The 22,151-nt window shown below is 42.6% G+C and overlaps 1 protein-coding gene across 16 annotated transcripts in view; it reads left to right on the top strand.

The window, feature by feature from the left end:
- The window catches only part of kiaa1109 (KIAA1109 ortholog), a 92,593-nt gene that overhangs the window by 14,494 nt on the left and 55,948 nt on the right, over positions 1–22,151 (top strand). For all 16 annotated transcript variants that reach the window (XM_039786972.1, XM_039786959.1, XM_039786957.1 and 13 more), the window contains 25 exons: positions 8–125; positions 1,193–1,348; positions 1,984–2,081; positions 2,303–2,487; positions 3,908–4,014; positions 4,200–4,432; positions 5,020–5,238; positions 5,726–5,863; positions 6,577–6,753; positions 7,066–7,194; positions 7,790–7,909; positions 8,450–8,781; positions 9,941–10,191; positions 10,814–11,054; positions 11,698–12,189; positions 14,921–15,206; positions 15,416–15,553; positions 15,754–15,824; positions 17,192–17,365; positions 18,153–18,273; positions 18,920–19,069; positions 19,833–19,960; positions 20,445–20,647; positions 20,973–21,173; positions 21,280–21,491. In XM_039786972.1, the coding sequence (XP_039642906.1) occupies positions 8–125; positions 1,193–1,348; positions 1,984–2,081; positions 2,303–2,487; positions 3,908–4,014; positions 4,200–4,432; positions 5,020–5,238; positions 5,726–5,863; positions 6,577–6,753; positions 7,066–7,194; positions 7,790–7,909; positions 8,450–8,781; positions 9,941–10,191; positions 10,814–11,054; positions 11,698–12,189; positions 14,921–15,206; positions 15,416–15,553; positions 15,754–15,824; positions 17,192–17,365; positions 18,153–18,273; positions 18,920–19,069; positions 19,833–19,960; positions 20,445–20,647; positions 20,973–21,173; positions 21,280–21,491 (4,680 nt within the window). The remainder of the gene's footprint in view (positions 1–7; positions 126–1,192; positions 1,349–1,983; positions 2,082–2,302; positions 2,488–3,907; positions 4,015–4,199; positions 4,433–5,019; positions 5,239–5,725; positions 5,864–6,576; positions 6,754–7,065; positions 7,195–7,789; positions 7,910–8,449; positions 8,782–9,940; positions 10,192–10,813; positions 11,055–11,697; positions 12,190–14,920; positions 15,207–15,415; positions 15,554–15,753; positions 15,825–17,191; positions 17,366–18,152; positions 18,274–18,919; positions 19,070–19,832; positions 19,961–20,444; positions 20,648–20,972; positions 21,174–21,279; positions 21,492–22,151) is intronic.

Raw genomic sequence — 22,151 nt, 5'->3', positions numbered from 1 at the left:
ATTTCAGTTTCACGTCATAGCCGGCTACCCTCGGGTGTGGAACATGCCTCAGTCATGGCAGTGTGAGATTGAGGTGTACAAGGCCACCTACCACTTCATCTACGCCCAGAAAAACTTCTTCACCGGTGAGTCCTGCGACAAACAGGCTTAAAGGGTAACTACCGTTTCTTTTTCAACCTGGACCCTATTTTCCTATATTTTTGTGTCTAAGTGACTGATGGTAACAACAATCTTTGACATTGGTCCAGTATTAAGCGAGATCGCTGCAGTCTGCAGCGGCGAAACAAGCTACAATGTAAGTTAATAGGGCAGTTGTCCAGTTGTATTTACCTTCACAAAAGTGCTCGTTTTGCCGCTGACAGGTTTATATTAATATTCTAAGTGTCTGACAACATTATGGAAAGGTTTTCTAAGGAGGTCAACCTTTCTGTTAAAGAGTAAGATCCTTTTTTTAAACATTAAAACATCTGTGAAATTGCGTTCGCTAAACCCACCAGACTCCATGTAAATAAACAGTAATTTTAGCATCGTAAAATACACTTCATTCAAAGTCGACAGAAACAAAATAAAACTATTTAAAGCCGTTTTGGGTCGTCTTTCCACTTTGCCAACAACCACAACTCTAGTTTTGGTTGAAATAAACGCATAGTTTACCGATTTACATGTGAAAATATGCTGGCTCTATACACGGTAAAAGCATTGTTTTTTTTTAAATGGAGTCTGGTGGGTTTAGCGCTAGCGACTTCAGAGTTGTTTCTGGTTAAACAGAAAGGTCTCAAAGAGGTTTTTAAAGGTCTATCTCTGAAGGGATCCTTTCCATAATGTTGTCAGACACTTAGAATAATAATCTGAGACGGTCAGCGGCAAAAAGAGCACTTTTGTGAAGGTAAATACAAGCTGGACAACTGCCCTGTTAACTTACATTGTAGCTTGTTTTTGCTATGGCAGACTGCAGCGATCTTGCTTAATACTGGACCAATGTCAAAGATTGTTGTTACCATCAGTCACTTAGACACAAAAACATAGGAAAATAGGGTCCAGGTTGAAAAAGAAACGGTAGTTACCCTTTAACCAATGACAGGACATCTTGTGCAACATTTAGCGCTTAGCATTTTAATAGTGAAATGTATGAAACTAAAAGGAAAAGTTTCCATTTTTTTTCACTTCATCACTCTTCCTTCTTTCTTTTTAGATTTGATCCAGGACTGGGCGAGTGACAGTGCCCCAGACATCTACTCCTTTGTGCCCTATTCCTGGAAGTTTAAGATCCTTTTCCACCAGTTTGAGATGATTTGGGCGGCAAACCAGCACAACTGGGTTGATTGTTCCACCAAGCAGCAGGAGAATGGTAAGAAAGATGTTCTTCTAGATGCAAATAACCATAGAAGCAGTACAAAACTGTATAGGGTAAAGCTAATTCATGTAAAAAACTTACTTAATATCTTTTCCATCTTTAATATTTTTGATTTCAGTTAAGCACGTTATACCGTAAACAAATTTAAAGTAAGTATGACAAAGGTGTGAAAACACCACAGAATTCTACACACAGCAATTTTATCTAATAAGCCATTCACATAGACATGACATTTTTATCTACCTATTCTGAAGTAAAGTACACAATTTATTCCTAACTAAAATAAATAATATTTGCTGTTAAGGGTAAAACAATATCACATTAATATATATATTAATATAATATTCTTATTAAATATAATACGAATAAATAAAAAAATGTAATAACAAATAGACCTACTGTTATATATGTGTTTAGCATTAGCACTAAGGCTAAAAAATGAATATCCAGCCATGGAAAGCAATCAATAATCAATCAATAACTTAATGCCTCTTAAACACTGGAAGCTGATGTCCATGACTGAATATATGTTGACTCTATTAAGTCATGATATATTGTATACACAGTACATACTCCACTTAATCCCAGACCAGGGCAGACTAATCAATTGCATTATTGATCTTCCACAGTGTACCTTGCAGCCTGCGGCGAGACGCTCACTATAGAGTTCACTTTGCCTTTCAACGAGTTTGTTCCAACCACCTGCCATACCCGCTTCAGCTTGAACGTGAGTCACGCTTTAAGTGAATATGATTTGTGTCAAAAACAAAAGTCCTTTTTTTGTTAGTTTAATGTAATTGTAAAGATTTGTTTCTGTCTGGAAAATGTTTTTGCAGAAGTATGTCTGCACATAAAGTGTATTTCTATGTGCCCATAGATGTGAATTCTTTGACAGCAACTATGAATATGTGTGGGTGCATGCACGTATATATGCTTTGTCCTCCTCAGGCAGAGGATACAGATATGCGATTGTCCCTGCCAGAGTGCCACCCAAGCCGCTACCCCCTCCTCACCCTGGCCAAAGACTACCAGAACGTCAAGCTCCCCCCAGACATGTTCATGCCAGGGGAAAACCAAAGCGCTCCCCCTCCCAAACCCACCAAGTCACGCTGGAGGAACATCACCCACGCAGAGTGAGTTAAAGCTGGGAATTATTTCTCTGTAGTTGTGGGCAAAAAGCGAGTGTGTTAGCAAAGAGCAGGATGACTCATCATCATATTGCTGACTAACATCAATACTTGGGTAGAAAATAAATGTTGCCAAGGTAGTAGGTGGTAATTTAAAGCTATAGTGCGTAGTTTCTGTCGCCCCCCCATGAGGAATTCTAAGTAATGACAACACCACTGTTCAGCCTTTCGTAATCGTGCAAGCGCCCCCACCCTCCCCCACGCAGTTGCTAGTAGCCAAGGAGGACACGGAGGATAAAAAAAACAAAAACATGATGGACTCTTCAGAAGAGGTCATTATCTTTACTCGAGTTTCTGCGCGCGAAGTCGCCGAAGGACAGCAATTTCTAAGCACAGCCATGCTGAGAAATCCAGAGAGTTTTGTGTGGAGCTGAGAGTCTTAATTAGCTTTGTATCAACTCATTTGGCAATGGTTTGAGTGTAACGGACGTTCATTAGTATAAAAATAAAAGTTACGCACTAAAGCTTAAAAGAAAATGTACCCCATACCTTCACTTTTTATGCTTTGCATTGTTCAAAAGTTGCTGCCTCGCTTTGTTTTAAGTGAGATGCAATAGCCTGTTTAATAAGGCTTTTTTGGGTCAACTGTTCTATATCCATCGAAGGCCTAGTCCACACGTACACAGGTATTTTTTTAAATGTAGCTCATTTTATGCGTTTTAGCCTTTCGTACACACAAAAACTGCATTTTAGGTCGCTGAAAATTGACAGGGAAAACAAAGTTTTTGGCTTGTAAGGTCAGAGTGTGCACCGTTATGTACTTGCTAACAGGACTTTTTTTGTTTGTTTTTGTTTTACATGTTTACACATACATGTGCACTTACTCTTCTACTTTATTGAGAAACAGAGCCGTCAGCATTAGCTTTGGAGCGATCTATGCACCTTTGCAGCCAGGTAGCCTTACAGTGATTGCGGGTTTTTTAGGCTTCTGATTGGCCAACATCCCTTTTGGAGAATGTTGCAAAGCAGGATCTGTTTTCACATTATAAGCGCCAACCTAAAGGCCAGGGAGAGATCAAAGAGATGCTCGAGAACCTTTGCTAGTTGGTTAGCACTTGCACTGTACATGATAGCTCAACATTCAGATCATTTATAATGGAAAAACCCAGAGCCAGACTATACTCGTGTAGTACTGCGAGAGACCTACTTTCCCCCTGGGATGTTACGATCGATATCTCTCTGGACCAGTGCGCTCTGTGCTGCAGAGAAATCAGGCGCGACCCATTTGCTGTCTCTTGCCTCTACTGTATGTCCTTGAATTGAACGGTTCATAAAGCGAACAATGTACTGGAAAATCCACTTGAAATGATGATAAACTCTCAATAATGACTGTGTACTGAGTTTGTGTTTTTCCTCCTTCCCTCAGAGCTGGCTGGGTGGATTGCTGGAGTGTACCCAACTTCTTGCTCATCATTGACTACACCTGGCACCCCATTTATCCCCAGAAGGCTGATGAGCAACTGAAACAGTCGCGTAAGCTCACCCCTTTAGTGTCATTGTAATTCTTTGTCCTTATTGTTCTAAAGCCAACCGTGATAGAATTATTATGAACTGTGTAAGAAAATCTTTAAAATCTTCCCTCAGTCAGGTTACTTCAGTCTTACCGAGCTGTTTTACATAATGTTGCGTAACTTGCCTGTGGTCTGTGTTTTTTAAAGTGTCTGAGATGGAGGAATCCATTCTGTCAGCTCTGCGTCCCCCGGAGCACACCTCGGTACACCACAACGCCACGCCACGCTACACCTCCACGTCTGCTTCAGCTGCCCACAGCCGGATGCCCGCTGACCCCACAGAGCTCCCCCCCGATCGACTTCATGTGGAAATGGATGTGTCCCCAAATTCTCAAATCATCCTCTATGGGCCTTTGCTCCGAGCACTGATCTCCATCAAGGTACGAAAGTCCTTGAGTCAGTCTCTAATAACAAAATTCTGGATTTTGGTGAAATGTAATAGTGTGGATGCATATTTTGGATAATAATGAAAGCATCAGGAAAGAATTGGTGCAATGAAGAATTCGAAGTCTACGACGCATTAGTCTCGCTTTGCCAGACCTTCCCGCCCAGCGCTGCGGAGGAGGGTCTGGCTAGTCCACACAGCATTACTGGATAGGAAAAAAAAAAAAACATGCTCTGGTTAATTGGCAATTCTTTAAACCAATCACAATCGTCCTGGGCGGCGCTAAGCACCGGGAAGAGCCACGGTGCTGCTGCAAAATAGCCTCGGGAAGGAACTTGTTTTGTACGCGTACGTTCAAAAGTTGTTTTAGTCGTGCAACAGTTAACCATAGTCCTCCTAAATCGACCAGACTTTAGAATTCCAACACAAAGAAAGCGGAAGGTAACGGACATCCGGCCGAAAAGAGTGAACATCGGCGGGAATATCCTGTGGCAATGGACCACTCCTGAAAGTGGAAAGTCGTGGATGTAGACTAACAACGTATTAACAGCCCTCTAACCTCCCTTTCGACTGTTCCCACAGGAAAACTATTTTGGTGAGGACGACATGTATACAGACTTTGAGGAGGCAGTATCCAGCCCCGTGTTGTCCACCTCCACCTCCTCGGGCCTCGGTTGGTCTCCTCTGGGGATGGAGGACAGCGGACAGAAGGACAACTCAAACCTCCACCCCTTGGACTTGCGCCCCTGGGACATCACTGTGCTCATCAACCTCTACAAAGTCCACGGTCGACTGCCAATGGTAAAACTGGAGACTGCCAATAGTTCGTTTGAATGGTTTGGTTTTAAAAAAAGAAAAAGAGCATGAGAGTGAGATTAGTGTAGTATAGCAAATGAGCTACGGTCAAAGATTATGAAACCATTCCATCACTACAGTGTAAAAATAAAAGTTAATGGAAATGTGCACTATATAAATGCACGCAAGACATGCAGCAGAAAATGAATCGTAAGTTTAATGTATAGAAATAGATGAAAAATCAAGATGCTGTAGGCAAGTTATAAAAGAAAGAGCGCATATGAGAAAAGAAATGAATAATACATTGTGAACATTTCAAGTTAAATGTGTAAATGTATGTTTATTCACCGGCATTTGTTTCCTGGCTTGCAAGGAAGTATTTTTTGATTTATACCTGCCAGCCATGCTTTTTGAGTTGATGTGCGCTTATGTTTACGAAAACATAACTCGATGCATGAGTCCACATGTTTTCTCCCTTTCTCGGGGCCTCCAGCACTGCAGCAGTGAGGGTCCCGAAGGTCCATCCGGCTTCTTGGAGCGGCTGTGTTTTGAGATGAAGAAGGGTTACAAGGAGACGATGCTTCAGCTGCTCCTGTCTCCCATTCACATCTTCATCAGTGACAACTACCAGGTCAGAAACACAACCACACGTGTGCCTGATAGGATGTGCTGCTTATTTTGGCTCCATTCTAGTGCAGTCATTGCCTAGATTTATACTTTTATCTGAAGGAAAATTGCTTACGTTTATTTATTTTTTTGTCCTTGTGTCCAAAAGCACATAAAAGGTCAAACAATTATTATTGGGGTAAAAGTAACATGTTGACCCCTACATTCATCTTTTAATTTAAAAGGAACAGTAATACAAACTTAAACTATGTGGCACATCTCTTGTGCGAAAACAATGAATGCACAAACGGCTATTTTTTTCATCTGAAGGCGTGACTCAATCCTTAGAAAATACCCTGAATAAAGCTTTTCAGTTTGGAGTTGCATAATGTTTTCACCAGCCACATCTTTGCTTAAGCACCTGCATATTGTATAACCACACCGAATTTCTAAGCTTTAGCCATGAGTTGGATCCTATTTATAGCTCGAGGTTAATATCTTTCCCTAATCCATGACAAAGAATGTGTGGCCCTCATCTCTCTCCTCCCAATGAGATAGCAAGCTCTTTTTTTTTGTGGCACATGCAGGGATGTTGTGGAATGAAACTTTTTTTTTTTTTTAGCTGAAGATTGCTATTTTCAGTTTCTGTGGGTTTACCCACACTTACAAGGTAGAGATGTTAGATAAAAAAAAATATATATACATTTGTGTGTTTTGAATCCGTTCTTTTTCCCACAGCGTCCCACAGCGGACGGGGTATTGAGGGACGGCCACCTGAGTCTGTCTGGCCTGCAGATGAGGGCCCATGCTATGTTCTCCGCTCAGGGCCTCCCAGTGGGCACTGACACGCTGGAGTACGCCTGGCTCATTGACATGCAGGCTGGGGGGCTCACCGGCAGGGTCACTCTTCCACAGGTGTGTGTCTCTCTCTCTGTCTCTCTGTGTGTGTGTGTAGTGAGAGTGAGATTTGGTGTGTGGCAGGGATGAATATGTGCAGCCTTAGATTATGATTACATCATAGATCTTTAGGTCAGCTCAGTGGGAGTATGTGTGACTGTGGTGAAGTATTTTTCAAAACATGTTTTCCTTGTAGTTTGTCCACCCCCACAATGTATTAATATGTATGTTTTACTCATGTTTTTGTATTAATTTGCCCTAGCACTAAATGTATCTATTGATTTGTTTTGGAGTACTAATGTGTCTGTGTGTGTGCCTGTGATTTATTAGGTGGCCAGTATGATAGAGTGGGGTGAGAACTTCCTTTTCCACGGGGTTTCCCGAGAGTTCCAGCTAGAACAACCCAAGCCCTCTGTCATCTGCCAGCACGGCCTTGACCGTCGCATCTGCGATGCCAAGGTACAAACAGGCAGTAAACGATGAAATGCTGCACAGTCTGAGCCTCATTTATCACGTTTTCCCTTTTATCCGCTGTAGCTGTCGAGCATCGGTTTGAACTAGTTGGCAGACGCGTGTGTCTGAAAGTCACGCTGGAAGCTATTACATTAGCTCATTATGGCTCATTTTTGGGGAGATTTGACTGTTGCTCAGAACTGTCCGGAAAATGTGCAAATAGCAGCCAATAATAAAAGGAGACCGCTGTGAACCTTTTTGTCTAATGATGCATGACTCAGAAAGCACACTTTTACACAGCTGGAGGAACTGCCTGTGACAACGAATTCTAACACAAGGCTATTGATGTACAGCAACCATACACGACACGCATACACAACACCATGACGTGCGAAGTAACTTTGAGAGAAAACAAGTCAGTTTCACAAACTGTCTTGTTTGTATGTGAATACTAACAAGGATATTTTTAAAAACTCTGCCTGAGAGACCCTCATTAGTTTCAGACAGCCACGCAGCTGTGGCTACAGGCTATGCAGCGGTATGTAAAGCACAGCCAGACGGAATTAAAAGTTTCTGCTACTAAATGATGGTTGTCTTTCAGCTGAGCTGCCTGCCGGGTCACTGTCGCACATCAGAGGAGCTGAAGTACACCATGACCCGACTGGCCATGGATGGAGTTGACCTCTTCGTAGTGGAGCACGGCTGTGCTGCCAACATCAAGGTAATTGGCACCAACCGTTGCCAATTAATTACAAAGGGATTGTATTTTAAGTAAACATATTTGCCAAGAAACTCATACACACTGTCTAGCTTGTGTGGACTGGTAGCTGGAGAGGTGCCAGTGAACCTCCTGGGTACTGCCAAGGTGCTCTTGAGCAAGGCACCGAACCCCCCCCCCCAAACCGCTCAGGGGCGTCTGTCCAGCAATATACTTTTTCAAAAAAAAAAAAAGTTGAAAGTAAAGATGGTCTAGTTACGAAACGTTGCCTACTATTAAACATTATATTTCATTCAGGCATATTTTCATTCAGGCATCTTAGCCTGTAGATGGTCTAGTCCTGAAACGTTGCCTACTACTAAACTTTATATTTTTTTGCAAATTAAGACAGTGGGCGGGAGTTTCTTTGCAACTTTTGACCTGCTTGTTCCCTTCCGGGCGCACCTGTCTCACGTTGTTGTATTTTTCTGTTTAACTCCATGTCAGTTTGTGAATACGCTGTTAGATGTGTAAATAATCTTTTCTTACTTTCGTCCTCCCCAGACGGCCATCATTCGCGTAGCCAACTGCAACCTGCACAACCAGGCAGTGGGAGAAGGCATCAGCGCTGTGGTGCAGGACGTAAACATCCGGCAGTACATTGAGCAGCAGCAGCACAGCGAGGCGACCAGGCTGCAGCCAGCCGGACAGGGTCAAGGTCTGGGTCAGCCGCTAGGTCTCGGTCAGCCCCCTTTGCTGCGACGCTCTGTCTGGCTGGAGGCGGGTTCAGTCAACCTGAACCTCATCACAGCAGACATCGCCCTGGCCGCTGACCACCCAGCCAAATGTGAAGTCCAGAGGCATTTTCTGGAGCAACACGATGCACAGAGCAAAAGGTAGAAAACAGACTGTCAAGGTTATTTACTTTTCCAAGGTCTGTGTGGTGTCGGTGTTCAGCGTGTGTAGGTGTTGTGTGTGTGTGTGTGTGTGTGTGTGTGTGTGTGTGTGTGTGTGTGTGTGTGTGTGTGTGTGAGAGATATTATATTCGTGTGGTCCGAAAACCGGGAGCCCAGTATACCTGTGGGATCCCGAAAGTTTGTGGGGCCAAAATGCTGGACCCCACAAGTTTAAAGGGCTGTTTGAGGGTTAAGACTTGGTTTTAGGATTAGGAATATAATTTGATTATGGTTAAGGTGAGGGTAAGGGTTAGGCATGTCGTTGTTAAGGTTAGGGTAAGGGGCTAGGGAATGCATTATGTCAATGACGGGTCCCTACAAAGATAGTGCCACAAACGTGTATGTGTGTGTGAGTTTAATCAAGGGACAATGCTGGTAACGTAAAAGGACTGTTTACAAAAGAAAAAGTTAATGGTGAAACTTCTTTTTAATGTAAAAATGACTCACTGGTTTTAATACACCTCGGTATAAAGAGTCAGTCACACGATGTTCAGCTCGTAATGTAAAATTGGTCATTCAAACCAAACAAGATGATTCATTTTGTGTCATGTACGGTGATCCAGCTCATTATATGTAATAATCAGCTGGTACAGTAGACTAGTGTTATAATGAATTGAAGATCTCATAAAAGGTCTGCAGGGAGCCATTATCAGTACAGGTGTTCTTGTCTTGCTTGTAACTGGTCAGGGTGGTTTCTTATTTCTTTAGCTAAAGGGGAGGACAGTCCAACAGTGCTTATAGCTGCATGTTCCTGCTTGCATTTTCCCTGAAATGTTACTAGGTCTTGAGGTGGGAAACTGTCAGTACAGATTTCCCTGCATATCGATCCCTGCTCCCATTCACACATGATCGCATGCAGGAGAGGGCCCTACACATTTCAGAGAAAGACTGCATGTGTGAAAGGGGCGTATGAGTGCATGGCAATGCAAAACCGAGTTCTGGAAACCTATCAGGACAAAGAAGGAGGTCTCTTGGGGACTTAGAAAGAGAGACCAATGCAACATTTTATCCACATGTGCCTGTCCGCAAGACTAGACAAAATCTTACAGACATACATTAACTTCATCTTTCTCTTTGATTGTCTCTCCCTTTACCTCAGGCTCTGGTTCCTATGGCCAGAAGAGGCTGGCATTCGCAACAAGCGCAGCAGGAACCGCTGCGGCTGCCTCGGAGGCTGCAGGTTCTTTGGAGGTACCAACATGGGCCTGGACTTCTTCAAGCTTGAAGAGCTCACACCTTCCTCCTCGTCTGCGTTCTCTTCTTCCAGCACAGAGTCAGACATGTCTTATGGCCAGTCTTTGCTACAGCCAGGGGAGTGGATTATTACCAAGGAAACACCCAAAGTGGATGGTATGCATTTGCAAAGATTTAATATAGATTTCCTGATACTTTTTTTTTTTTTTTTTTTTTTTGTGGAACACCAAGCAAATTAAGAATATTTATTTAAATGCCATAATGTTGAATGAGTTACTAGAAAAACAGTTAATCTTCCAATACAGGGACTACTGGGAGTTATATTGCAGGTCTCTGTTTATCTAGGGGTTCATTATATGGGAATTATTGATAATATACAGTATGAGCTTTTTAATCATTATCTTGTCTGCCGAATCATTGATCTTAAAAGGGGTGCAAGATACTGATTGTAACGTATTGAGTGTGTCTACATGGACATGAATAACCCGTTTATAAGGCTTATCCCGGTTATGATCATATTCGGGATATGGTGTTTACATGAGCACAGAGAAATCTGGTTATTTATATTCACCGTATACAACACTACACTGTACATTTACTACCACCACCAACGTTACTGCTCATTTCCTCTCTGACAGCCTACACTGTCTCTCTCTCTCTCTCAACCAGCACACACACACACACACACACACACACACACACACACACACACACACACACACACACACACACACACACACACACATTTAGTTACTAAACCAAATGTATGTTTTCGTAGGGAGAGTTGTCGGACTGAAGACGGGCACACACTCGCCCTGCCTGCCTCCTGAGCTGCCTGAGAGACGTGGTCAGCACCTCCTCAGTCTCCAGGTGCCCCAACGCTCCCACAGCTCCGCCTCTTCCTCTGAAGAAAATAGTTGCTCTAGTGCCGCGTTGCCCCTGTTGGCAGGAGAGAGAGACACTCCCTCGCCAAGCACAGAGGAACGCATGTTTCCCGTGAATGGCAGAAGCCCCGCTGAGTGAGTAACCTCAACATACTGAAAATATAAGCAACAAGAGCATGTACAGCAGGAAGCACTAGAAACAGGACTTTCAGCGAGGGTGTAGTTACTCATACTGTGTGTGTGTGTGCGTGTTAGTGGATTAAAATGCTGTTCAACTTCTCAGGAATCATGTAGCCCACTGCACATCGTTGTGTGTGTGTGTGTGTGTGTGTGTGTGTGTGTGTGTGTGTGTGTGTGTGTGTGTGTGTGTGTGTGTGTGTGTGTGTGTGTGTGTGTGTGTGTGTGTGTGTGTGTGTGTGTGTGTGTGTGTGTGTGTGTGTGTGTGTGTGTGTGTGTGTGTGTGTGTGCGTGCGCGCGCTGAGGGTACCTGGACGTACTCTGTACGTGTCTGTTGTCAGAGTGAGGGTGTTTGAAAATGCTCTCCCCTGTGTAAGTGTGTGTTAGGTGGATGAAAGGGGGGGAAAGGCATATTAATATTTATATTTTATTTATATCACTATTTATATTTGTATCTGTTTTTATGACCTTGACCACCCAAATTTTCCTATTTTGGGATAATAAAGTTTACCTTGACTCTTTCAGTACAATCTTATAGTTTTAATGTCCTCACACAGTTAACAATGTCTTCCAAATGTTATTTCCTCCTCTTTCTGTGCAGCACCCTAGGGGAGGTCCCAGAGGTTTCGCCAGTCTCACCCAACAGCTCCCAGGACCGCTCCTCGGTGCGCTCACCCCTCTGCTCCCCTCTCAAGCGCCAGTCCTCTGTACACTCCGGTCGGCTGGGCAGCACCAAGAGCCTGTCGGCTGCCGTCTTCGCCGACAAGCCGCCACCGGTTCTGTCCGGAGGCGTCCAGTTCAGCAGCGAGGTTTCCCGCAGCGACGAGAACGTCCTGGATTCGCCACGTCAGCGTAGGAGCTACGGCTCCTTTCCCTTCACGCCTTCAGCGGACTCCAACACCTTCCACCAGTACCGCTCTGCGGATTCCAGCATGTCCGTGGCCGACAGCGAGGCCTACTTCTCTGCTGCCGAGGACTTCGAGCCAATAAGCAGTGCCGACGAGGGTCCGGGGACGTACCCCGGTCGCAAGAAGAAGAGGAGGCAGCAGATGCAGCAGCCACAGCAGCCCCCGTATCACATGGAAAACTACAGGTCAGCTTGAATGATAATGTGCTTTAGAAAAATGGAGAGTGGCATATCGATCTCAGCTTTAGTGGAATTTACAAAAGTTCTCAAAGTTAAAGGGATTGGAACATTTGAGAGGAGACTGAGTGGATGGTCAGATCAAGTACAAAGCTAAGCATGGGATTAAGGTGATGGCAGAGTCTCAGCTCACAGTACCATCAAAGGGTCTCTCGTTTCTCATCTGTAAGAGCAAATGAATTAATGACCTGTCTAGCAAGTTCTGACTTTGCCAGATTGCTTGAAGTGTTACCCTTTTTAAATAATGCTATAGGGGCCGTTCTGAAGGATTTGTGATTTATGATATACATTTTGAAGATTGCGATGAATGCAGGAACACGATTTTTTTTTTTGCAGTCAGCGTCTCCAATTTGTCCATTCCCATATAGGGATGTCACTGTGAAATTTCGAAGGTATTAAGACGTATTTATTAGGACAGTCAATGCACATTAATCAACATTTCTGTAAACGTGCCAGCGTTAGCCAGTCGGCTCATTTTTAACTGTAGTCCTAGTGACCTAGCATGCATGACTTTATGGTGGGAGGAAACCGGAGCACCCGGAGGAAACCCACACAACCTTATTGTTGTGTTCTGATTAGGACTGGGCAATATCGATATTATATTGATATCGTGATATGAGACCTTTACCCACTTAGTCATTATATCTACATTACTGAAGATTATTTTTTCTAAAATCTCATTGTGAAGATATTTTGTTAAAGCACCAATTGTCAACCCTATAATATCGCCACAATCGACATCAAGGTATTAGGACAAAAAAATATTGCGATATCTGATTTTCTCCATATCGCCCAGCCCTAGTTCTAATACAATATACAACATATACTTTGTATTCAAACTACATTTAAATAGAGCAATATAATGTATGTTAGGTCTTTTTTTTTAAGTGTAATAGTAGCTGGAGTTAGAAGCAAATACTGTAATATAGAAGCCTTTTGAAAAGAAAAACTAGTATGTTGGAGGCACAGTAACAGCAAGGTCTTTAACAGCATGTTCTTGAAAAACATTGCAGATTTAAGTGAAAAACAGTTTTAAGTAAACAATGGCTTCAAATAATTCTGATGACTCACACTGACATCAGTGATTTCGAAATGTCTTTATGGCACAATATGCAGGAATACATTAACTGTGTTGTGACATTTTCATGTTTACTACCCAACAAGTTTTACATTTCATTGTGTTAAGCAACTTGGCCCGAAGCTTAACACGTTGCAGTTTTCGTTTATTACTTTGATTCGATCACTCAACGATGGATGTGATCCAGAAGGGTTATTGCAAATGAGATGTTTGATCCATGCGCAGCCACTTCCTGCTGGTGTGTTTTGCAAATTGGATTTTAGTCTTGCTCTGCAACTACCTTGTCATGTTTCTATTACCCAAAATGTTCTCACTCATTGATTTGAACACGCTTTTTTGATTGATACAGCCTCCACACAAACACAAACAATCAATTCCGTCTCCTGAACGGTTCCAACTGGCACAAGCCTGTGGAAACGCAGGGCTGAGTTCAAGAAAATTAAACCGTATACAGAAAAGAGGTATTATAGATTCTGGCTGGCATTCTGTTAAAAAAAGGTGCTTAGTGTTGCCATTGTTAACACTTCAGCTGTATTGCTATTAGAAGAAAATGTATAGCTAAGTAATGAATCAGAAAAATCATAACACTTTAAGTGTTTGCTTTATGGTAACAGGAATGTCATTCATTCAAGTGCAAAATAAGGCCACTAAAAATATATATACTAAAAAAGGCCATCTATCTATCTATCTATCTATCTATCTATCTATCTATCTATCTATCTATCTATCTATCTATCTATCTATCTATCTATCGGAAGAAGAAATCAAGGGACGTTTAGAATAGATAAAAATTTGCGATAAATTGCGAATTAACTATGACATTAATGCGATTAATCGCATTTGTCTGTTCTAAATGTCCCTTGATTTCTTTTTGTCCCATTATTTTTTTTCTCATTTTAATGCTCTTATCAAAATGGAAAAGTGGATCGGCTTGCTTTGTGCTTTTGTCGCCTGGCTTTGACGAGGGAGGCGGAGAATTCGGATCAGCTGTGTGCTTTGCCATCAAGTGGTATTTCAGACTGGACGTGCTGCGATGATAACTCAGTTCACAACGACAAAACACACAGATCACTTTGGTCTTCTCAATGGAACCATTTGGCAACTTTTTAAAAGTAAACTTTCCATTCAGAATCTTATTGCCATCCATTTTGGCGTCTCGCGCTCGCCATTCACTCAAAACGTAACGTTAGCCTACTACTCTCTGGCCGGCTCGCAAGCCCAAACAAGTGTGTTTCGGTCTAGCTAGATCCGGTGTGGTGTTGTAGTTTTTGTAACGTTACTAGTTGTTGCAACAGCATGTGAAAAAAACTACAAAGTTTGCTAGGCCAAAAAGAACGTTAATCTCGCCATTAAAAAATTGCCGCCGTTAAAATGGGTTTGCGTTAACGCCATTAATAACGTGTTTAACTGACAGCAAAATATATATATATATATATATATATATATATATATATATATATATATATATATATATACACTGTATGTGTGTGTGTGTGTGTGTGTGTGTGTACAGTATGTAACTAGGTTGTAACTAGCTAGAACCACACCTTGACATATACATTTGATGCCCATGTGTAAATATTTTGACCTCTGCCCCCCTAGCCGGAGTTCCATCTACCACAGTGTTGAGGGACCCCTCACCTACGTTCTTAATGGTGAGCTGATCACTGAGCCGCGTCCCCTGCCCATGCCCCCAATGCTGCCCCCACTGCTGCCCCCACTGCCACCCCAGCCCCTGCCCAGCCACACATCCCAGGCCTCCTTCGTCTCAGCCCTGGCCATGGAGGAGGAGAGCTCAGTGGAGGCGGAGAAGACGGCTGAACCTGGCCCTGTGACCCGCCAGCCGCACGTCATGGCGTGCTACCAGAGCTATTTAGCCCACTACCAGGTAAAGTCTTTCACATTAGTCCACATGTGCGAAATCATAGGTTCCTCCAGTAATTGAAAACAAATACTTGCATCTGCATGTGAGTGTTACTTTGCTCTATATAATGCTTTTTTTGTTTTTTTATTAACTGTGGTAATGCCTTGCTGGTTTATTTTCACTGTGACTACTCTTTTGTCCAATAAAAGCCCTTTTTGCTTCACCTCTGCCAGGTCTCAAATTGGTCCGTCAAGCAGCCCACCAATAAGAGGACCTCCAAGTCTTCTCTGCACCGCCCCCTAGATTTGGACACACCCACCAGTGAGGAGAGCGCTGCTTCCTTCGACCAGCTGTCTGTTCCCAGCTTTAAGGTCTTTAACTAAGAACTAACAGTCTTTGTGTGCGTGTAGCGAGGTTATTGGCTCCTTCAGCGTGTAATACTATAGTTCAATTTCAGAATCTTGTCATATTGTTAGGTATTAGCTGTTGAAATGGTTGAATGGTATATATCCAACCCTTATACACCCAGGACATCTCTTTTGGGGTGTAACACTTTCTTTTTACATTACAGGTGATAAAGCAGGGCCTATCAGCTAGCTCTCTATTTGACCGAGGACTTCAGCTGATGGGAGAGAATATCAGGTATTTAATAGGGGTGGGGGAAAAAAATCTAAAAAATCCTATCTATCATGATTTCTTTTGCGTCGAGTTTTTGAAATCGATTCTTTTCCCTTTTCGATTTTTTTTCATTACCAGTGATTCACCTAAATATTTTCTGTTCATACGGTGGAGCTGACTACATCATATCCGTTTCCAGCATAACGGACCGAAAGCAGAAAATCCATGTCACGTACTTATTTACAAATTAATTAAATGTCAGACTGACTAACATGTGATGTGCATTCTTCTTAGGCCGGTTACACACTGGAAGCGTCGCGCGAGCGTGTCAGCTGCGTGGCGTTTCCGTTTATATTTCGGCTCCCATGTTAACAGGTTAGAGCTTACACACTGCCGGCGTGAGACGCGTGTCTCAGGCACGGCTCGAGACGCGCCTGAGACGCGTGCCTGCTAGAAATAGAACCGACGCCTATTTTTCACGCGAGACGCGAGCAAAATAGAATAGGAAAATATGTTTATATGTCATTTAGACACATTTACATATTAATAAATGACATATTGATGTTTGAAAGTCTAGGTTTTGACATCAATGTAGATATAAATGTAATACAAAATTTCAGAGAAAAGATTTTCAAATATTGCACCGGTCATACAGAACAAAATATTCTGTAACATATTTTGCAGTCAATACTGCCGACGTTGTCTTGCTTTAATCAAATCAGTAGGCTATATATAAATGGTAGGATAGGCTACGATAACAATGTAGTGTGTGTGTTCTGAGTGACGGTCCAACATCAGATAGGCTATATAGGCTCTTTACAGCTACACAAAGTTGTTCAGACAGCCCACTTACCCATTTTTCAGAGTTTGAATCTGTCGGCACTATGTCCCGAGATCAGCCCTTCCTGTACCTAGCAGCAGGAGCAGCGCCGCGTCAGACACGCTTCTGGTATGTAGGACACAGAAAAATCCACGCAGCTGACATGCAACAGAAACGCCACGCTCGCGAGACGCGTGCAGTGTGTAACCGGCCTTAGAAAACAATTAGTTTTTAGAAATGTCTTATGATGATCTATTGTCTCTAGAAGTGTATTATTCAACTTTAGTTTTTGTTAAAGAGGGAAAAGAAGATTTCAATACAATCGAATCGCAATACTTCTAGAACCGCAATAAATGAAAATTGCAATACAACTCGAATCGGCAACCATGTGTGGTGAAAGAATCGAATCGGGACAAAAGCATATCGTCCCAGCCCTAGTCTTCAAGTTATTGCCCACCTTACCCTATATATTCAATTACAAACCTGTCCACTTAAAAAAGTGTGTTTTTTGTTTATTATTATTATTAATATATAACTCATGATCCAAGATTGTCTCTTTGTTCCACCACAGTACACCATACACCCCGCTGGATAAGAGGGCCATGGAGAACACCGACGAGGACACGACGACCGATGACTGGACTCTGGAGCAGCCCTTAGCTCAGACCAGGACCACTGCCATCGTGGAGGTGAAGGGAGCCGTCAATGTGGTGCTCACGCCCCTTGTGGCTGAATCCCTGGACAGGTAGTAACTATTTTTCTTTTAAAGATGATTTTTTTTTTTCGGGGGCATTTTCGGCCTTTATTTTGATAGGACAGCTGAAGACATGAAAGGGGAGAGAGGGGGAGTGGGGGGGGGGATGACATGCAGCAAAGGGCCGCAGGTCGGAGTCGAACCCCAGCCCCTTGCGTCGAGGAGTAAACCTCTGTATCTGTCGGTTGTAATAGAGTTTGGTTTTGGTCATGCTGCTTTATTGATCACATCTCCCTTAAAACTAGCTTTTCAATCTCAGTTTGAAAACCCTGATAAGAAAAACAAGATTGGCTAACCGTCTTTTTCACACCACACATTCTTAGTTAAGTTTTTATTTTTATTTTTTATAGCCTAAAGCACAACTTGGACCTGAAGCCAATTTAATCCCTAAGCACTCTGTATCTTAGATCTATAATTCCGCTGACCGTGATTGAGAGTCTGGTCCCGCTCTTGGTCGTCTACCAGTGTGAATCTTTGCCAAAGGCTAACAGTTCTGGGTTTGTCTTACAAGCATTCAGGCCTTGGTTAGTGCAGTAATGAGATGGGTGAACTGTAGCTAAGAGATTGAAGAGAGGCTAACCTCCAAATACTGACAAGTACATTTTGATTCTGCTTTGAAAGGGTGATTTTTATATCTGAATCACTTTGGATCAAACATTTAGTGTTTCAAGTCTGTTTTTTTTGTTTTTACAAATGCAACTAAATAAAACAAAATATATCTAACCTTATGAAATTGTATTGTTTTATTACAGCGGTCTGTCTGTTTGATCTCTTTCAGGTACATCGAATCCATGGTCCACTTCGCCAGTATTCGTCATCCTGCAGCCATTCTGGATGACCTGCATGGGAAAGTCCTCAATGAAGCTTATCAGATCAGCAAGTCCACAGTCACGGAGTCCGTAAGTACAACAGTGAACAGAACGGAGCAATACAGCTTGATGTGCTAATATTTATTCATTGTGATAGAGGTTTTTGACTGTTGGCATACTCAGTGTTTGAGAATCAAATCACTCTAATATAAGTTGATTCAAATCACAAAGGGAAAGCTTTAAAGTGCCCAGATTATGAAAAAATCACTTTTTCTGGGATTTGGAGTGTTATTTTTTGTCTCTGGTGCTTCCACACGCATACAAACTTGTACTGACTGCAGTTAGAGAAACAGTTGTGAGCCTTACCTAGCTACTGCGCATGTGCCGAATCCCAACAAAGATGGTACAGAAGTAGGATGTGTCACTCTGTAGCTAAAATAGAGACCTGAACACAGGGTGAAAAGAGGATCTGCAGCAATGTGCAGTACAACAAAAATATGGTGTTTTTTGATAATTAAACCACGTAAACCTATTCTGGTTCAACCTCTAAATACAATTATAAACCTGAAAATGAGCATAATATGGGCACTTTAATTCCTGTGATAGTGTCACTCAATAGTATGAAATACGTGTTTGTATTCTAAAGGTTTTGAGATTTGATAAAAAATATGCTTCCAAATTTTGTCAAAGTAGCTTTGTTGCCTCATGAGTGTTTTTTGGATCTGGATCCACACAGAGCCAAACAGGCAAGCAGGAGCACAAGCTGTCCAAGACCGAGGGCACAACCCCTGGCTCCCTCAACATCACCCATGGCCAGACGGACCTGTCCGTCAAACCAGATAATGTGAAAATCAAGGGCCTCCAAGCCAACGTCTCCATCCCCAAGGTAAGACCCGTGACCCGGAATAATGAGAGGCCAGCAGCGGGCCTTAAACTGTGCTCTGACCAAAAGAGGTTCAAGAGCAAGCACAGAATCATTAGCATCGCTGTACATCACTTTACATTTAAACAATGAATATACAACGCGCTCAGCATTTGTGTAGAATAATACGAAATGATGCATATACTATCAAAACCATTCAGCTTCGTGGCCGGGTTAGCTCAGTTGGTAGAGCAGGCGCACATACAGTATATAGAGGTTTACTCCTCGACGCAGCGGCCGCGGGTTCGACTCCGATCTGTGGCCCTTTGCTGCACGTCATTCCCCCCCTCTCTCCTCTTTTGTGTCTTCATTTGTCCTGTGGAAATAAAGGCCTAAAATGCCCAAAAAATTGTCTTAAACAAAAAACATTCAGCTTCTTTTGTTTTTATTCCACTGAATGATATTAAAAGTCTGTTTGCCCTAAAAGTTTGAGTGGATATAATACATTTTTCCTCATTTGTAACTATTGCACTATAGATTTTGTTTTTATTGCCCTTTGTATATCTTCATATAGACAAATACCAAAACAATCTTACATTTGGGAAAGCTAATCGTTATATCACTGTATTCATCCCTGTGGAACAATAATTAGATTCTTGTGGCCATCGCTATTATTTACGTCCACAGCATCAGTTTTCTTTTTATTAGAGAACAATATTTTACAGCACAGTGGGGTTTAGTTCTATTTTGTTTAGTTGTCTTTATGTTTGGTTCTCTTTTCCTGCAGATGAACCTTTGCCTCCTGCAGGCTTCTGTAGAGGAGGGGTCACCGTCATGCTCCAATAAGTGTGTCACACATGTGTCTCTGGTGGCGCTGTGCTTCGACAGGATTGCCACCCAGTTCAGAATGAACAGGTAATGCCTCCACTACTCCTGTGTGTGTGTGTGTGTGTGTGTGTGTGTGTGTGTGTGTGTGTGTGTGTGTGTAATGTGTGTGTGTGTGTGTGTAATGTGTGTGTGTGTAATGTGTGTGCGTGCGTGCAATGACTAAGATGTTTGGAGTGTATGTGCTCAGGGCAAATGTGTCGGTCTTTAAAATGCCTGCTGGCACGTTCAGTTGTGGTTGTTTGGATGTCATTCAAGACATTTAAAAGTACCATTCACCATATTTGTAGGGTGGCAATCTGTGAATTTGGAAATAATTTACTTAGATTTATATCCTTCTATTCATAACTAATTCTCATTTACAAAAGGTGATGTGTGTTTTGTACTCTGAACAACAGTGTTATAGAGTACAAAATCAACGGTGCAATTTCTTTGACTCCACAACATCAGACATGTGCTTACATGTGACAGCAGCCCAGCTGAAATACAAACCTTTTCTTTCTACTCGTTTCAGGGGTATTGTAGAGGAGACGCCCAACACCACGGAACATGGCCGACCATCAGTCATGTTGGAGAAGTACGCCTCAGCCACCAAGATGCAGCCTCAGTCTTCTGGATCGCTGCGCTCCAACGCGGGCATCGAGAAAGGCAAAGAGATCGCCGCCAGGCTGAACATCCACCGTATTCACAGCCAGCTGCGAGGCCTCGACTCCACAGGTTGGTTCAGGAGGACGGCAGCCCTGTTTGATCCCTTGTGCCACTTTTTAAAGTGGTCCACTGTTCTTTTACATAACCTACAGCCTCTTTCTTAATTTACTGTACTAGCTATCCCTCAACAGTATGCAAAAATGCCCTCACTTGATCTACAGTACCAGCAAAAGTATTTAGATGCTTAGATGTTTTTATATTTTATTTGTAATATAGTCTTTTTCCAATTTTTTTTTTTTCTTCCCAAGCACTTTTTTGTCAAAATGTTTAACAGGAAACATCCTAGTAATGTAGTTTTTTTCTAACCGTTGCGTTGTTTCTTTTGCTTTCGTAGACATTGGCACATGTGCAATCACAGCAATCCCGTTTGAGAAGTCCAAAGTGCTGTTTGGCCTGGAGGAAATGGAGGAGTTTTCAATGGTGGATGAAACCGAAGCCCAGGCCACAGCAGGCGATCTCGGCCGCTCTGCGACATCTCTTGAGAAATGGGGCTGGATTATGTTTGAATGTGGCATCGAGAACCTCACGGTCAAAGGTAAAGATGTCCGAGTCATCGCTTACATTGCGAACAACAAAGATGAGTTGCATCACGAGGGAATTTGTGTACAGATTTGTGAATTTGGTTACTCTTTCTGTTGCAGGGGGCCGCCAGTCAGGAGCCATTCTTTACAATTCATTTGGTGTGATGGGACGCTCAGACACTGGGGGGAAGACGGGTATGTCCAAGTCCAACGGTTCGACAGGCTCTCAGACGGGCAGCGGTTACAGCACCGACGTCTCTGATGACAACCTGCCACATGATGCTATCAGCCCGGCCTCTGATGCCAACGAACACTCGGACTCAGACGACCAGGTTAGAAATGATATGCTAGTATGCTATTGTGAAGTGGCTAAAAAAAAAAAAGCCGATCAGATCTTTATTGCTCAGATTTAACAACAAAATGAAATTGGAGCTAATGTCAAACCTACTTTAACACTAAGCCAAACCTTAAATCTGCAGTATTTATTTCATGAGCTCAAATCCAGTTAATATCAGAATTTTTACCATGGCATTTGAGTGTCACAGTCCGTTGCAGTGTTAAGCCACACGTCTTCTCTTAAGGTCGACAAACCTAAAACCCTTTTTAGCTCCACTGACCTCAAAGATCAACTTATGTGAGGACAAAATGAATTCTCTTTGAGCCAATTTCTTAATTTTATCTGCACCTTACTGTGTTAAAACATTAATTCAATTTTATTTATAGTATCAAATCATAACAAGAGTTATCTCGGGGTTTTTTTTTGAAAAAATATTTTTAAAACAACCCACTTTTTATAAAAAAACCCCAAACATTCCCAATATTCCCTCAAGAGCAAGCATTAGCAGTAGCTGTTGCGACAGTGGTGACGAAAAACTCCCTTTTAGGAAGAAACCTCGGCAGACCCAGACTCTTGGTAGGCGGTGTCTGACGGGGCCGGTTGGGGGTGTGATGAACAGTGGCAATAATAGTCATGATAAAGATAATGGAACAGT

The sequence above is a fragment of the Perca fluviatilis genome, chromosome 20 (genome assembly GCF_010015445.1).
Source record: "Perca fluviatilis chromosome 20, GENO_Pfluv_1.0, whole genome shotgun sequence".
NCBI lineage: Eukaryota > Metazoa > Chordata > Actinopteri > Perciformes > Percidae > Perca > Perca fluviatilis.
Note: the sequence above shows the minus strand (reverse complement) of the source record. Positions and strands in the feature narration are given on the sequence as shown.